Source organism: Macaca nemestrina, chromosome 13 (assembly GCF_043159975.1).
Source record: "Macaca nemestrina isolate mMacNem1 chromosome 13, mMacNem.hap1, whole genome shotgun sequence".
Lineage (NCBI taxonomy): Eukaryota > Metazoa > Chordata > Mammalia > Primates > Cercopithecidae > Macaca > Macaca nemestrina.
The window spans coordinates 58,465,482-58,483,110 of record NC_092137.1 but is presented as its reverse complement, the minus strand read 5'-3'; the positions used below and the strand labels follow the sequence as shown (position 1 = coordinate 58,483,110).

Genomic DNA, 17,629 nt, shown 5'->3' with positions numbered 1-17,629 from the left:
GCCTGTCATTTACTGATTGCAGTTATTTATATTTTGGAATAAAATTAGTACTGACAGTTTGAAGAAAAGACTTTGAACAGTATCAATGGTAAAAATTTTATTAACTTGTCAAAATTATATTTGTCCTTCTTTTGTATTTACATGCATATTTGTGTTAACATACAAATATGTTTTTCCTTTTAATTCTGAACAATGAACAAACCATTTTGTCTCATTAAAATTTTAGATTATTATGTAGTTGGCAGCTGAGAACAATACTTAATGGATACCATCAAATAGTACAGCAGGTAAGTCCTTTTTAGAAGGTTTATATTTTAAGTGAAGATAAGAAATTACTAAATTTATTGTTCTTCAAAGACCTACTTTGTAGAATGTGGTAACAAACTGGTTTAATAGTTGTTGAGTTTTGTAGGTTTCATCTCTGTGTGTTTTTAAATCTCAGTGTCCTCAGGAGATCTCCAGGTAGCCTTTGTGTTGAAACCGATTTCCATCCTTGAGACTTTAGGTTCTTCAAGTGAATTCACCCTTATCCATATCCATCACTACTTGAGTGATTTTTCTTCTGAGACTGAATGGTGGTGATAGGGAAAAAAAAAAATCAGACCCATTTAGAGCTGTGGGATATCTGTGGCAAAGATGGGATTTTAGTCCTAGATTAGCAACAGAAAAGATGTAGTAGAAATAATTTAGGATCATGTGTACTTGCATAATGAGGGGAGATAAAGGTTGCTTAGTGTGTTAATAGGCAGGATTAATTTCTTTATTCTTAATGTTTAGGTTCCTCTACCTGAAAATTCCTTTAAAGAGTAGAAAAAAAATCAGTTACTGAAGCAAAATAATGACATAATACAATTCTTCTTTTAGGAAAATAGTTGTTAGAATTGCGTTTCTTTTGATCCTTTATGCGTTTATGTGTTTTTTTTTTCTGATTTTCTATACTTCTGTGTTTTAAAGGCAGGTTATTATCTATGATAACTGATAGTCACAGTCACTCTCCCATAAAGCATTAAAGCTACAAAGAAGTATAGGAGATAAACTATTTGATTTATAGAATGAAGGTTGTCATCCTGGCAATATAATTACAGAAGTTTTTTAAGGATATGTTCAAATTATTTGTCTGTTTTCTTTCTATCCCTGTCTCCATCCCCTTTACTTTTTATATTGTACACTAAACTTTAAGAAATGCATGTATTGACATATTGAGATAGCATGGGAAAAAATGGTTTATGTAGTCTAATATTAAGATCTATTACTCTGTTTTTCGCCAGCAAGTTATCAAGAGGATTCCTAGACAAAAATCCCAATTATTTATTCTTCCTTGCCCTCTGATTGGTTAGGTAGAACCCAGTGTTAGTTTAAGTCTTCTTTTTATTTTACAGTCCCACTGAATATTACTATTCTTTTCTTGTATCATGTTTAATTTTAGTAAATATGGGCCAGGGAGTCAACAGACTTTTTCTGTAAAGAACCAGATAATAAATTTTTCCGGCTTAGTAGGCTGTAAGATCTCTGTTGCAACTACTCAACTCTGCCCTTATGGCAACCATAGACGAGGTAAGTGAATGGGTATGGCTACATGCCAATAAAACTTTGTTTACAAAAACAGTATTGAGCTGGATTTGGCCTCTGGGCTTTAGTTTCCAGACCTTTCCAGACCCTGTCATTTATTGATCATCTGTAATAAACTAAGCGGGGCAGGGGGAATACAATGTAGAAGAAGGGATAGTGAAGAATTTGCTCTACATAGACCCACTCAAAGCTGAGTTAAGATGTGAATCATAATGTGTTCATGCATTGTTGAAAACAGTGTAAAACTTGAGAATTTTTTTTCTGTAGTTATTTTAAGAATGAAGGATTTCTAGGAAATGGAATCGTAACTCTTAAATATTTATTCTACTTTAGAGATTATTTCCTTTTTGCCATTTTATTATAACAGGTTTTACTTTAATGAGTGACTGTCTCCGTTTTGACTAATACGGATTAGTTGTGAGAGGACAAAAATCACAATTGTAGGTAGTCTTTAAGGTCAAGGGAAAAATAAAAAAAGACCGTATTGTTAATTAATAATTGTTAATTTATTGCTCTAACTAGATTTTAAAAATTATATAGAGTTGCCTGATTTTTATATTTTATGCTCTTCCCACTCACATCACTCCTATACCTCTTCTTTCTCTTTTTTTTCTCTTCCTCCTCCTCTTCCTCTTTCTCCTCTTCTTTAAAAAAAGTTATGATTAGGTTGCTAGATTTGCTAGACATGGTAGTGACACAGAAGGGCGGCAGAGAAGTGCTGGGTAGAGAAGGATGGGTCCTTGGTGAGGGCTCCACCCCCGGGCCTGTGCCCATGGACCTAGGTGAGGACAGGCACCCCTGCCTTCACGCTCAAATGTTGCATTTCCCAAGACCACCATGGCCTGCCATACCCCCATCTTGTGCCTATAAAAACCCGAGACCCTAGCAGGCACACACACACAAGCGGCTGGACGTCGAGAGAAATATATCAGTGGAGGAACACACAAGTGTCCGGACATCGAGAGGACATCGAGATCATGTCAAGAGCACACCGATAGGCTCCAGCAGGCCGGCAGGCCATTCACCGGCAGAATGACGTGGAGTTTGGCCGGGGTGGTTGTAGGAGAGCCTGGGCCACTGAACAGCCCGACTCCACGGGAAAACCATTTCCCTTCTGGCTCCCACATCTGCTAAGAGCTACTTCCACTCAATAAAATCTTGCAGTCATTCTCCAAGCCCACATGTGATCCAATTCTTCCAGTACATCAAGGCAGGAACCCTGGGATACAGAAAGTTCTCTGTCCTTGCAATAAGGCAGGGGTCTAATTGAGCTGGCTAACACAAGCTGCCAATGGATGGCTAAAATAAAAGAGCACCTTGTAACACACACCCACTGGGGTTTAAGTAGCTGTAAACATTCACACCTAGACACTGCTGTGGGGTTGGAGCCCCACAGCCTGCCTGTCTGTCTGTTCCCCTAGAGGTTTGAGCAACAGGGCACTGAAGAAGCAAGCCAGACTCCCATCGCATGCCCTGCAAGGGGGACAAGGGATTCAGTAGTATACAGTGCTCAAGAAACAGAGTAGTGTGAGGTTTTAAGTGATATTCTAACACAGTTTAATATATCTCAACAAAGTAGATTTGAGGACATTAATTACTCTTTCAAAATGAAATTGATAGGAGTAGTAAGGTTGATGACCAATACTTTTTATACTTTTCAGATGTAGATATAGCTAATCTTTTTTTCACTTCACTTAGGCCTACATTTTATTACAGTTTTAGTGGATGGAATAATTATTGTGCAAATGAAATTAATTGGAAATGTTTTGATCTAGAGGATGCAGCACTCTCCTGATCTAATGAGCTTTATGATGGAGTTGAAGATGCTTTTGGTAAGCATTTTTTTTTTCTGACGCTGTTACCATACTGGAAGTCTTTATTTCTTTTCTGTAACTCCTTTAAATACTGACATTATTAGAATTTGTCTTCTTAACTCCCAGTCATTTAATGTTTTCTTTTACTGTGTACCTAAATATAGGTGATGCATTTCTTGAACTGCATGAGGGACATAACTTTGTGAAGGAACCACTTTGATTGTATCATAAACTAGGTATTCTTGACACTAGTTTTGGGCAGGTGGTGAAGAAATAAAATGCACTCCTGGCCTGTCAGCAGGGAGTTTAACATCTAAGAAGAGATTTGGTAGTCCTACTTAAAGATATAATATGATGTATAAATAGTTTTGTCTATAGCTACAGATATCTGAAAAAACGTTTTACGTTTCACTTTATGTGTACTGTTACATATATACTTTTAATCAGCATTGTATACAATACTTGATTATTTAGTTTATCCTGTAGACATTTTTCTTAAAACCCAAGTTCATTTTATTACCCAATTTTCAACATAAACAAAAGAAGAGGGAAGATTATAGTAAATACTGCTGGGCCTGACCAAATTTTAACATATTGCCAGTCATAGTTCCTCTTCTACTTTTTTAGAAGAAAGACACTGTAATATTTTAAAGGAAATTCTGGACATTGTATGTATCCCTCTGTAAATAGGTCAGTGTGTATCTCTTTAACAGCTAAGTGCTTTTTATCTATTTTTAAATATGCTGTTATAACCTCAACAAAGTTAATATTTCTTATAGCTGCTTTGTTTGTATTAGTATGCAAACAAGGTCCACACAGTATATTTAGTTAATATGTCTCTTAAGCCTTATATAAGACTTACAAGGTACTTATGTATAACAGCATCTCCTCTTTACCTCACCCTTTTTATTCATGCCATGTATTTGTTGAATAAAACAAATTAGGTGTCCTGTAAAATCTACATTCTGGATCTGGCTTGTAAGATATTCCTGGTTTATCTTTTAACATACTCTACTTTCTTTGTAATCTGGCATTTAGATCTAGAGGCTTCAGCAGATTCGGATTCATTTGTTCTTACGAGATTACTTGGTGCTCTGTATTTATTATATTACATGAGGATGCACGTGATGTCTGATGGTTCCTTGGTTCCTCTTTTAATAAATTTAAGATTGATCAATATGTTTAAATCCATTCAATATAAAGTTCCCCATCAGCCTATCACCTAATGATTTTAGCCTCTAATAATAATAATTGCCTATATCTAATGTTTCATTAGGATTTACAAATGGTAATTTAAAAAATTCCATCATCTGCATTTCTTAGTTGAAAATCTTCTGTAGAGAACTTCTCATCAGTTGTTTGGTTAATTTGAGGTACAGCTTATAATGGAGAGACTGGATAAGTGCTTGTTTCTTTTCCTTTTAAAACAGAAACCAATTTTTAGAATAATGAGTTGGTGCCTAGCAACTGTCACAGAGATCTAAAGTGATTTTTTTTTTAAGTATCTTTATGAACTCATAGATTTTTATATATTTAGTTAATTTTTATTTATCGTAGTCATTTTCTTTTTGATGCTTAAATTGTCCCATTTTTTGGTCAGTACAAGCCCCTTCCTGTTGGCTCCTGAGTTCTTTTAATATAACCCAAGCTTCTTTGCCTTCTGATACCAGTTGCTCCAGGCTCATTTATTCATTTTATCCCATAACTGTAATCAGCCATTTCTCCAAAGAATCATGATTTCTTTGTAGGAAATAGTATTTGGATGCCTCAATCTGGAAACTTGAGTGTTTATTGCTGTTACTTCTAGGTTTTTTTCAGTGGACAAAGCTAGAAAAAAAATGCTTTTTGGAAAGAATGTAATTATGAGTTTGTATTGATATTTACAATTCAAATGGGCATTATAGGGTTTTTACTTCTTTGCTTATATCACTTTTACTCTGAAAATGCTGTTTTCTAATGTTAACATCATTGTAGTATGCTTTTTGTTATGTTCTACTTGTTATATTTCACTTATGCTTTTCCTGTCTACATGTTTATGTTAGTTTATATAAAAATTACAATACTAATATTGCTAACAATGGAAAGTTTTGATATTTCTTTGTAATTCTTGTTGAGACCATTTTGTTCTTAGCAGCAACTACTACATATTGATAACTTAGTTGCTAGATTTTTTTCTTGAGTCCCTTTTCAATGCTAATAAGAACCTTTTAAGGTAGGACTTTGATTAAATATGTGAGATTAGAATAATAGTTTAAAATTAATTTCTAAAGTTTGAATTTTGATTTATGAGTTTATAAATCCTAATTAATAAGGGTTATCAAAAATTGATTGCAAATTACATCAAAGGGCTTAATGTAATAACCCTAAAAACGTAAAGTGAACAAGTGAAGCATATTTGGTTTACATCTCCTTGACATTGGAGAAAAGTTTGAAACTTTTATCTTTTTATTATAATTTTAATAAACCATACAAATACAAGGAGAGACTAAGGGAACCAGAGTAAAAGTGTAGGTATCATGTCCCATTAAACTCTTCCTATCAAAAATAACTTGATACATTGTAAGTCACAGCTCTCTTGGCCATTTAATTTTGAACAAACACTAGTTTAAAACTAAAATGAAATTTTGAGATCTCTGATTTACAGTATCTATTTAGTACATTTATTCCATTTCTGAATAAAAATGAAATCCTGTATTTTAGCTTTCTTCAGAAATTACGGACAAAGTTGGTGATTTTATTGCTCATTTAAGATAGTATACCTAAAAATATAAGAATTATTAGTGTACTGTTAGGCTGTATTGTTAGTAATAGGGTTCCTATACTATAATCACCAATAACTATGTTGAGAGTGATGCTCACATGAAATCAGTAGTTATTGAACTTTTTCAGGAAATGTGTAAATCTTCCATGGAGTTGCCTAGTAATAACTGCATATAGTGGGAGTTCAGTATATATTTAATAAGTGAACAATTACCTATATTTTAAAATAATCCTATGTGGTAGGTTATTTTATTTCTATTTTGGAGCTGAGCCACTGAACCCTAAGGCCTCAAAATAGGAATTGTTAAAGTCAGGATTTAAAACTTCTGTTTGTGAAGCCTTTCTGCTATGTACCTTTCCCTCTTTTCTGTGAAGAATGTGTTGCTTCTCTGCTTTTGCCTTTTTACCTGTTATGGTACTAGAGTAGGAGTAACTTGTCTGACTCAGAATAGAAGGTAGAGTGTATAAATGTCATAAACCTAGGATTGAAAAATGTTTTTACTATTATCCAGGTTTATTTTTACCTTCAATTTTTTGTGGATAGCAATAATTAATATTTCAGAATAAAAACAAATTTTGAAAGAAGTACTATACTACATTAACACATTTTATTTAATAACTAGTAGAGCACAATCTTCATAGTATTAGGTTGGTGTACAACCTAAATACGAGTTTATTTTGGTGGACCATCAGTCTATTTTTAGGCAACATTAAGCATTTATATTATAAAAAAGGCAGCATATACCTTGTCTTCTAGGAGCTTACCCTCTAATTAAATCCATATTGATATTCTCAGCTATATGGATCTACTTTCACAGTTTTGTTTTCATCATAAAGCAGATTCAGAACTAAATTGAAGTAGTTCCAGTTAATAGTTTTGATTTTGAAGTGCTGTTTTGTAGTATATATTCTTTTTAATGTGATCTCAATTTAATAGTATCCTATCCTTGTTAAAAAAATTAATATATACTTAAAAAATAAGATTAAACATATACTTAAAAGAATAAAAATTGCAACCTTTTATTAGGATTATATTTGTCAGAAGTGTTTATAATTTTCAACTTGTCCCTATCTACTTCCACGATTTATTGTGGCTTATTTATTTATTTAATTATTTATTTACTTACTTACTTTTTGTAATACCGTTTGATACTTCAGACCATATGAACATCTAAGTAATTTGTAGATACATTTATTTTTACTTTCCATATAAGCTGTTTGTCTAGGTTAGTAACTTCAAAATAATGGTAATTTTAGCTTCAGCAATTCTAGTGATATTTTTATATATCTTGTAAAAGAATTTAGTTTTGGTTGGGAGAACATAAACATTGTAAAGCCGTCATAGATAGGCCTAGCAAGGAACGGGACTGTAATCTAGCCAGATGGATGGCATAGTACTCCAGCGTACCTGGTTGAAGAATAGTACAGAGTGTAAGTCAGTAAAAGAAATTAGCATGTAGATATTTGTTCTGATAATGAGGGGTTTTTGTTTGTTAAGATGTGGTTCATAATGGTGTACAAATATGTTAGTTTAGGTAATGTACTTAGAGTTCAGGCCTTTCTTTAGAGGTACTTTTTGAAAAACGTATATATCAAACATCATATTCATGGGAGTAGAGAGAGAGTGAAGCCTTGAGGATGAATGTAATAAAAAGTTTTTTTTTTTTAATCTCCAGTAGGCATAATAGTCCAGGAAAATATTAAAATCGTAAGTTCTTTTCATGGCATAAAAATTGACATTTTGCATGACCTTCAGTGCAGTCCTTTTAACTTTTTCTTGTTTCTTTTTCATGAGCAGGGGAATGAGTCAGCCAGATTTTCTTTAAAACAATGGATACTTTTATTAGGCACTAAGAAGATAATGAAATTATGTTTTGCAATCAGGTATTAACAGTTCATTGTCTTGCATTCCACAACCAATTCAGGTTTTCTTCTTTTAAACAGGAAGTTGCCTTAAAGAATAGACAAGAGCTATATGCACCACCTCCTCCTCCCCAGTTCTACTCAAGCCTTATTGAAGAGATAGGAACTCTTGGTTGGGATAGGTATGTCTGTTTTAAAATATATTTTAAATGCCTTTGTTTTATACATTTTAACTGAATATATTTCTAGTTTTAGCAATTTATACCTGATTTTAGTCAAAGTGTTTCATTGTAACTAGAGTATTTGATCCTTATTGTTGCTGTGAATTAAAGAGGAATATCATCATAAAAAATTGACTTACAAAGTAAAATGCTAAATATAATTTGGAGAAACTGACATTTTTATGTACACAGTAAGATGTTACCGTAATAGATACTTTCACTGAACATACAACTGTATTCTAAATTTTCCATATTTGAAGAGTAGTGCTTGGACACATGAAAGAGACTGGAAAAATTGCAGTATTTTTGAAATAATTGTAGTTATTTTGGTTAATATACAATTTGGCATGTCTGAATTTACATATATATAACATTATAAGTGCTTTTGTAATTTGAGTAGTAAATTTTAGCAACTAGGGTTTGGAAGAATCATCTAGGTTTCTTTGAAAAAAATGATTTTTTTAAAAAAAACTGATGCATAAAGAAACTTAAGTTCAGTAGACATGTAAGAAGGTTGTTAAAACTTAATCCACATACCACCTGGAAAAAGTATGTGATGATTTGCTTGCTATTCAGTTTCTGAATTTAGCTTCCTTCTTAGTGTGGATACTTTGAAACATTACATTTATTATTAGGTGTATTATAACCTTTCTACTTTGAGCTAAAGCAGCAGTAAAGATATGTCAATTTAGTTCTTATCACTTCTTAACCAGTATCAATAGTATTTTAGTATTCATTTGTTATTTCCATTTAGGTTGCTCTATTACTAAGATAAATCAAGGGCTAACTTAGGTACAATGTGAAAGGAATGTGCAATTGTTCACCACTAAGTTTTTCTTATTGTGTTTAAACATCTTATTATTCATCTGTTTTTTAGCTATTTTCAATGAGTTGGCCTTTTGATAACTAACGTAAAAAACCAGAAAGTCAAATCGCCATTTGAAAGAGAACAAGGAACATATCTTAAGTGCAGAATATATGTCCTTTAATATGTTTTATACCATTACTGATAACTAAAGAAAAACTAAAGACTTAAACATATTTTAGAGTTCCAAATTATTCCCATGTAAATAGTCTAAAATCGCCATTAGTTACGTGATTATTAGAGAAAGAAGAATTATTTTATTTGCCTTTGCCTTCTACTCTCCTTTATATTCCTTAAAAGGCTTTTATTTAGAAAGTTTCTCTTCTTATGTATAGATCAATATTTTCCCTTTTGTTTTAACCACTAAAATTTGACTGAGTAGGCCATACCGCTTTTGGTGCACTTATGTGCAGAGATAGGTTAGCCATTCCTTCAGTCGTGACTTTATTTATGTAGACTTAATTTTTTATGAATACTTCTTTATCTTACCACCTCCCTGATTAAGAGTCAAAGTGTGTACGATCTGTACTTGAGCCAAGTTATTTAAATACTGGTCTTGATAAAAATTACAGCCTCAGATTTCAACTTAAAACCTTACTAAAATCCTGATTGCACGTAATAGTGTTTCACTGTGGATGGACTGCTTAAAGTCTCTAATCTTATTTTATATATTTTCTCAATTTTACCCATTGATCTTAGAACCTAACTACTTTCTTTTGCTCTCTTGTATAGTTGCTCTTGAGGATGCCACTGACTTGGATTAAAGGATGTTGTATGAAATAGCCCTAAGAAATGCAGTAGGAATTTTAATTTTGGATGTCTTCCATTTTATGATATAGCACTATCTTTATGAGAAGCCATGAAAGAAGTTTTATTCTGTTTCAGATGCTAGAAAAGTCGTGCTTTGCCTGACTATCCAACCTGCCACTTAAAGAATAATGTGAACTGTGTAATTGACTATGTTCTCTTTGACTTGGCCTCTAGGAAAGTTAGAGTCAAATTTTTGACATACTTTTTAGAGCCATGCTGGATATAGTATTTATATTTCTGTATGCTAATCTTATCCTGACTTTTGTTCTCCTATGATTCTTCTCTTCATATCAAGGGTACATGTTATCTATGTGACTCATCACTGTTGATTTTGATCTTGATTACCTTGTTGAGGTAGTATTTGTCAGGTTTCTGCACTGTAAAGTTACTGTTTTTTTCCCTCTCACTATACTGTACTCTCTGGAAGTCACTATGCGTAGCCCACACTTAAGGAGTGGGCAGTTACACTCACACCTCCTTTAGGGCAGAGTATTTAATAGATTTGGAATTTTTCTGCTCAGATTTTGTTCTCTCTCATTTATTTTTTCAGTCATTTATTTGAAATACTATGGACTCAGGGATATTTATTTTATACTTTGGGTTATAATCTAATACTATTTTACTTTCTTGTTCAATTTGTTCTAGCTTTGGCCATTGAAAGCTCTTTCAGTTGGCTCCTGTGTGCTTTTGACAGGCCCCATCATTGTGGATATATTTATATTTTTGAGCATTTCCTTACTTTCTAGCACTGAAAGAAATTTTGTGTATTTCCTGCCCTTGTCCTAGAATCGACGATTTTTCCAAGGAGTCCTGGTTGCTTTTATTAGTGAGTGGTATTAGAAACCAGGATGTGGGCACTACGGGTGCTTGTTGCTATTGGTGTGTTGTTGTTTCTAGACCTTCTTAGCTGAAAAACGGAAAAAAAAATGTGTTTATACTAACTTGTGCGTACATATCTGTGAATGTTTTTGTATATTACCATTTGTGTCTCTATTAAGGTAAACATGATTTTATACTGATGTCTGCAACTCCAGTCCATTACCATATGTAGTTTTCTAGCCCACTCACTTGGTATATCTGAAATCTCATATTCCAACAGGGAGAAACCGAGCTCCCATTATCTGTTATCCATTTACTTACTTGTTCAGTTGCAGTATACATGGAGAGCACTATCAGAATTATTAATCTGTACCCCCATGGGTAACAACTTTATCAACTATGCAGTGCTTATTTTTATAAATTTTTTTTTGTTTGTTTTTTGCTTTTATAGGCTTCACTCATTTTCACAGTTACTTTGGTTAGAACCATTTCCTCCACCCTCTTCAATGTACTTCTTTCCTGTATTTGTAACACAGATTGTTTTGTCACGTTCTCCGTTTCATCCTGCATTCATTTTAAAAAATGATTTTAGGATCTATAGTGATGCTGCCTTTTTCTTTCCAGATGAATTTTTTGTGCCTTTTTAATTTTTCTTAATCAGTTTTGCAAGAGCCATGTGAATTTTTTTTCAAAGACCCAACTTTTAGCGTTGTTAATTTTCTCTATTGTATGTTTTTTATCATTAATATCTACTTATTAAGAATTTATTTATTTTTTTTAGTTTTGCTTCCTTTGTAATTTCTTGAGATGGATATGTAGGTCATTGATTTTTTTCCCAATTTATCTTATGTTATTATATATTAATTTAAGGCTGTAAGTTTGTAAGCAATCTTAGCTAGATTCCATAAGTTTTGATGTTACATTTTTATTACTGTCAGTTAAAAATGTTAATTTTCATTGTGATTTATTTTGGCTTATTTAGTATATCTCTTAATTTTCAAACAACTGGAGATTTTTGGGTTATTGAGTTCCAGTTTAAGTCTGCTTTTATCAGAAATTATCCTTTTAATTATCTCAATACTTTGAAGTTTACTGAGGCTTGCTTTATCACCCAGCATCTTGTCAATTTTGGTATGTGTTCTGTTTCCACTCAAAAAGAGTATGTAATCTCTTGTTGGGTATAGTGCTTTACTTTTATTCATTCCTCACATTTATTATGTGTGTCAGATATCCTATATGTTTAATGATTTATTTGTTTTTTTGTCTGCTTGTCCTAAGATCTCTGGAGAGAGCTGTGTTAAATTTTCCCAATATGATTGTGAATTTTTGGAATTGTTTTTGTTCCCCAAAATATGCTTTATGTCTGTTTGCAGTCATGTTATTGGGTGCATACAGATTTATAATTGCTCTATTTTCCTTGTTGGTTTTCCCTTTTATTATTAGAACATGTTTTTTTTCTTTTCTGGAAATATTATTGTCTTAATGTCTACTTTGTTATAACTTCACAAGCTAATTAATTGCATATTTTAAAACTACTCTTTACCATTTGCATCTTTTAAAACAGATTTTAATGCTTTGTTGAAATTCTTTGTCTTTTTCTCTATTTTCTTTCATAGTTTTAAAATATTTTTCTTGCTGGCAGCCACCAGAAACTGGAAGAGGCAAGGAATAGATTCTCTCCTAGAGCCTCCAGAGGGAGCACATCTTTGCTGACATCTTGATGAGAGAATAAGTTCCTATTGTTTTAGCCAAATATATATATATGTGTGTGTGTGTGTGTGTGTGTGTATTTTTTTCTTAAGTCCTATCTTCTGGATTCCTTTTTGTTGTTTTTGTTTCTCTTTATTTCAGTCCTACAGAGTCTGCAATTCCTTATTCCCCTCCTTTGTCTCTGCTGCCAAGGGTTAAATAATTTTTTTTTTAAATACTTTAAGTTCTAGGGTACATGTGCACAACGTGCGGGTTTGTTACATATGTATACTTGTGCCGTGTTGGTGTGCTGCACCCATCAACTCATCAGCACCCATCAACTCGTCATTTACATCAGGTATAACTCCCAATGCCATTCCTCCCCCCTCCCCATAATAGGCCCCGGTATGTGATGTTCCCCTTCCCAAGTCCAAGTGATCTCATTGTTCAATTCCCACCTATGAGTAAGAACATGTGGTGTTTGGTTTTTTGTTCTTGCGATAGTTTGCTGAGAATGATGGTTTCCAGCTGCATCCATGTCCCTACAAAGGACGCAAACTCATCCTTTTTTATGGCTGCATAGTATTCCATGGTGTATATGTGCCACATTTTCTTAATCCAGTCTGTCACTGATGGACATTTGGGTTGATTCCAAGTCTTTGCTAATGTGAATAGTGCCGCAGTAAACATACGTGTGCATGTGTCTTTATAGCAGCATGATTTATAATCCTTTGGGTATATCCCTAGTAATGGGATGGCTGGGTCATATGGTATTTCTAGTTCTAGATTCTTGAGGTATCACCATACTGTTTTCCACAATGGTTGAACTAGTTTACAATCCCACCAACAGTGTAAAAGTGTTCCTATTTCTCCACATCCTCTCCAGCACCTGTTGTTTCCTGACTTTTTAATGATTGCCATTCTAACTGGTATGAGATGGTATCTCTTTGTGGTTTTGATGTGCATTTCTCTGATGGCCAGTGATGACAAGCATTTTTTCATGTGTCTGTTGGCTGTATGAATGTCTTCTTTTGAGAAATGTCTGTTCATATCCTTTGCCCACTTTTGGATGGGGTTGTTTGTTTTTTTCTTGTAAATTTGTTTGAGTTCTTTGTAGGTTCTGGATATCAGCCCTTTGTCAGATGAGTAGATTGCAAAAATTTTCTCCCATTCTGTAAGTTGCCTGTTCACTCTGATGGTAATTTCTTTTGCTGTGCAGAAGCTCTTTAGTTTAATTAGATCCCATTGATCAATTTTGGCTTTTGTTGCCATTGCTTTTGGTGTTTTAGACTTGAAGTCCTTGCCCAGGTCTATGTCCTGAATGGTATTACCTAAGTTTTCTTCTAGGGTTTTTATGGTATTAGGTCTAACATTTAAGTCTCTAATCCATCTTGAATTAATTTTCGTATAAGGAGTAAGGAAAGGATCCAGTTTCAGCTTTCTACTTATGGCTAGCCAATTTTCCCAGCACCATTTATTAAATAGGGAATCCTTTCCCCATTTCTTGTTTTTGTCAGGGTTGTCAAAGATCAGATGGCTGTAGCTGTGTGGTATTATTTCTGAGGACTCTGTTCTGTTCCATTGGTTTATATCTCTGTTTTGGTCCCAGTACCATGCTGTTTTGGTTACTGTAGCCTTGTAGTATAGTTTGAAGTCAGGTAGCATGATCCCTCCAGCTTTGTTCTTTTGACTTAGGACTGTCTTGGCAATGCGGGCTCTTTTTTGGTTCCATATGAACTTTAAAACAGTTTTTTCCAATTCTGTGAAGAAAGTCATTGGTAGCTTGATGGGAATGGCATTGAATCTATAAATTACCTTGGGCAGTATGGCCATTTTCACGATATTGATTCTTCCTATCCATGAGCATAGTATGTTCTTCCATTTGTTTGTGTCCTCTTTTATTTCACTGAGCAGTGGTTTGTAGTTCTCCTTGAAGAGGTCCTTTACATCCCTTGTAAGTTGGATTCCTAGGTATTTTATTCTCTTTGAAGCAATTGTGAATGGAAGTTCATTCATGATTTGGCTCTCTGTCTGTCACTGGTGTATAAGAATGCTTGTGATTTTTGCACATTGATTTTGTATCCTGAGACTTTGCTGAAGTTGCTTATCAGCTTAAGGAGATTTTGGGCTGAGACAATGGGGTTTTCTAAATATACAATCATGTCATCTGCAAACAGGGACAATTTGACTTCCACTTTTCCTAACTGAATACCCTTGATTTCTTTCTCATGCCTGATTGCTCTAGCTAGAACTTCCAACACTATGTTGAATAGAAGTGGTGAGAGAGGGCATCCCTGTCTTGTGCCGGTTTTCAAAGGGAATGCTTCCAGTTTTTGCCCATTCAGTATGATATTGGCTGTGGGTTTGTCATAAATAGCTCTTATTATTTTGAGATATGTTCCATCAATACCGAATTTATTGAGAGTTTTTAGCATGAAGGGCTGTTGAATTTTGTCAAAGGCCTTTTCAGCATCTATTGAGATAATCATGTAGTTTTTGTCTTTAGTTCTGTTAATAATTTTTAAAAATATTTAAAAAGCTGTAATAAAATAACCTCAAAGGAAATGGGAAGAAGGATTGGGGGTGGGTCAGGAATCATGAAGGAGGGTAGAGAAGAGAGCCTCTTCTCACCCCTTTTATCACCATACTTGGATTCCAACCTGGGCAGTAGGGAGAACTACCCCATTATCTCTCTAGGTACATCCCAGTTGTAGGTGAGGTCAGAGGTCAGGGTATGAAAGTGCCTGTATGTGACTGGGAAGATGGACAATATGAGTTCTGTTTTCATTTTTTTGTGTATGGTTTATTGTCATATGATCTTATATTTTGGCATCCCTAATACTTTTTGAAAACTAAAGGGTTTTTCTCTACTTTTCTTTATTTTCATAACTGATTCAATACAAAATGGAAATTTCTGTAACAAAAAATGTCAAAATCTTAAATCTTGTCTCTGCCCAATAAGGTAACTATTCTTTCTTTAGAAAGAAACTGGTGAAAGGAGATAAATGAGGAAACTGGCTTAATTTGCAGCCTTTCTAGTTAGTGCACCTTTTCTCATTGCCCCTGCTGGCTGTTCTTCAGCATTTGCCCTTGGCCATTCAGACGTCAGTGCTATGTAGTGGTATGTTGACTGTTGGATATTGCACATAAAATAGTTTAGAGGCCCCAGATGATATTATTTTCTTCTATACAGGGTTTAGCTTTTCTCTTCCTGGGAAGATAGAGTGGGAACAGATTGGCAAAGGGCCCAAGTGGGTTCAGGGTGGGTTGTAGTTTTCATAGAGGTCAGTCTACCTCTGATTGCTGCCCTTCCTGTCCCAAGCTATAACTCTTCAGAGCTTCTAAGCAAGAGCCAGGTATATTCATTGGGAACTCTAACCTTTGTGTCTCCACAAGACCTCTCAATTAGAATCTGGGGTTCATTTTTGACAAAGCTCTATCTACTTTTTGTTTGCCTTGCTTTTAGGAGCGCCTTTCAAGAGTTCCCACAGAGATCCTGGGGTATTCACTGAGACTTTGTGTCACTGGTAGGCCCTGAATTCCAATTAATTTCTCCTTGTATTATGAGATTTCTAAATAATCTTGTTTTTCATTACCTTTCTGCCTGACTTTTTATCTTCTTATTCCCTACAGTTTAAGGATTTAACAGAAGTTTTGAGGGAATATTGGCAGAATGTTAGGCCAGGTTCTGGGCCTACCTTTCCCCAGATTCTGGCCTTTCAAGTCTGTTATTTTTATCTCTCTATCCTCAAGAGATTGGCAGAAGTGCTGCTTTTTTTTTTGCCACTTAATAGCAGCTCTCTCTCTGGGCTCTTTGCCCAGATCCTTCTCTTGCCCTGTGCCAGAATTGATAAATATGTTGAGGAAAATGGCTTCAGAATGTTGGCTTACTTCACTTCTGTTCCCTCTTCTTTAGGACTTTGGCCCTTCAGGGCCTGGTCAGTTTAGCAATTCTTTGATGCTTTCAACTTTTTTTCCCCCATTTTCCTTTTATCAGCCTACTTTAGTTGTTCACTGTAGAAGTATTGGTCTTTAGCAAGCTATTCCATTTAGGCCAGAAATAGATGTTACATATAATTTTAAGAGTACTATATTATGATATTCAAGACTGGTTGATATTTATTAATGAGATCAGGCTTTATTTGTTAAGACATTAGTCTTGAGTAGGATTTGGGATGGTTGGAGGCTTTTAAATAAAATTAAGCTTAACAATGGTGAGGAGAGACAGGGAAGACAAGCAAAAAGTTGAGATGGACTAGCAGCAGTTCCCGCTGAGGTTGTGATTAGTTTTGAGACATTGATGTCATGGACCTAGTCATTGTTTAGGTATAGATTGATGGAATAAAGAAATATTATTTTGACTTATTTTCAGATGCTTAATGTTAATATTTGGTTTTTAGAGCATAGTTGGAAATGTAGAAAGGATTTGGCAAGGACAGAGGACAGTTTTATTTCTGTTGTATTGAGATAGTGAGTTTGAGGCAGTCTACCTAGTGGATCTCACATTGTTGAGAGAAGTCCAATAACAAAAATTAGTTAAAGCATTAAGGATGTGATATGAGATTTTTTAATCACTCATTTTTTTACCCAGCTAATAATATTTATGGACTTCCTATAATATAAGGCAGGAAGGATACATAAGGCAAGACTTAAGATTCCTCATGAGCCAGGTGTGGTGGCTCATGCCTGTAATCCCAGTGCTTTGGGAGGCTGAGGTGGGGCAGATCACTTGAGCTCAGGCATTTGAGACCAACCTGGGCAACATGGTGAAACCCCATGTCTACAAAGTGCAGAAATAAGTAAATAAATAAATAAATAAATAAATAAGCAAGCAAGCCAGGCGTGATGGTATGCATCTGTAGTCCTAGCTACTCGGGAGGCTGAGGTGGCGGAGCCTGGGTAGGTCCAGGCTGCAGGGAGCTGAGATCACACCACTGCACTTCAGTCTAGGTGACAGTGCGACCCTGTCAACAAGAACAACAACAAAGATTCCTCATGGAACTTATATCTAGTGGAAGAGTCAGAATTTAGGTAGACGATCATAGTACTGAATTATGACCACGATAAGAAGGGTAGAGTATAATTATAGGATTCTTGGGAGTTAGAAATAGTGCAAGTATATAAAATGTTTTATGGAGTAAGTGTTTTGTGAGCTAAATAGGAAGTATTGTCCTTTGCTTTGTATTATACCCATTGTTCTAATGTAGGAGAAAAAGGAA

The 17,629-nt window shown here is 34.4% G+C and overlaps 1 protein-coding gene across 7 annotated transcripts in view; it reads left to right on the top strand.

The window, feature by feature from the left end:
* The window catches only part of LOC105465079 (FA complementation group L), an 83,965-nt gene that overhangs the window by 11,259 nt on the left and 55,077 nt on the right, over nucleotides 1-17,629 (top strand). For 6 of the 7 annotated variants that reach the window (XM_011713300.3, XM_011713297.3, XM_071076745.1 and 3 more), the window contains 3 exons: nucleotides 227-287; nucleotides 3,345-3,401; nucleotides 8,088-8,188. In XM_011713300.3, coding sequence (XP_011711602.2) covers nucleotides 227-287; nucleotides 3,345-3,401; nucleotides 8,088-8,188 — 219 coding nt within the window. The remainder of the gene's footprint in view (nucleotides 1-226; nucleotides 288-3,344; nucleotides 3,402-8,087; nucleotides 8,189-17,629) is intronic. The other variant, XM_071076746.1, reaches the window with a different exon arrangement.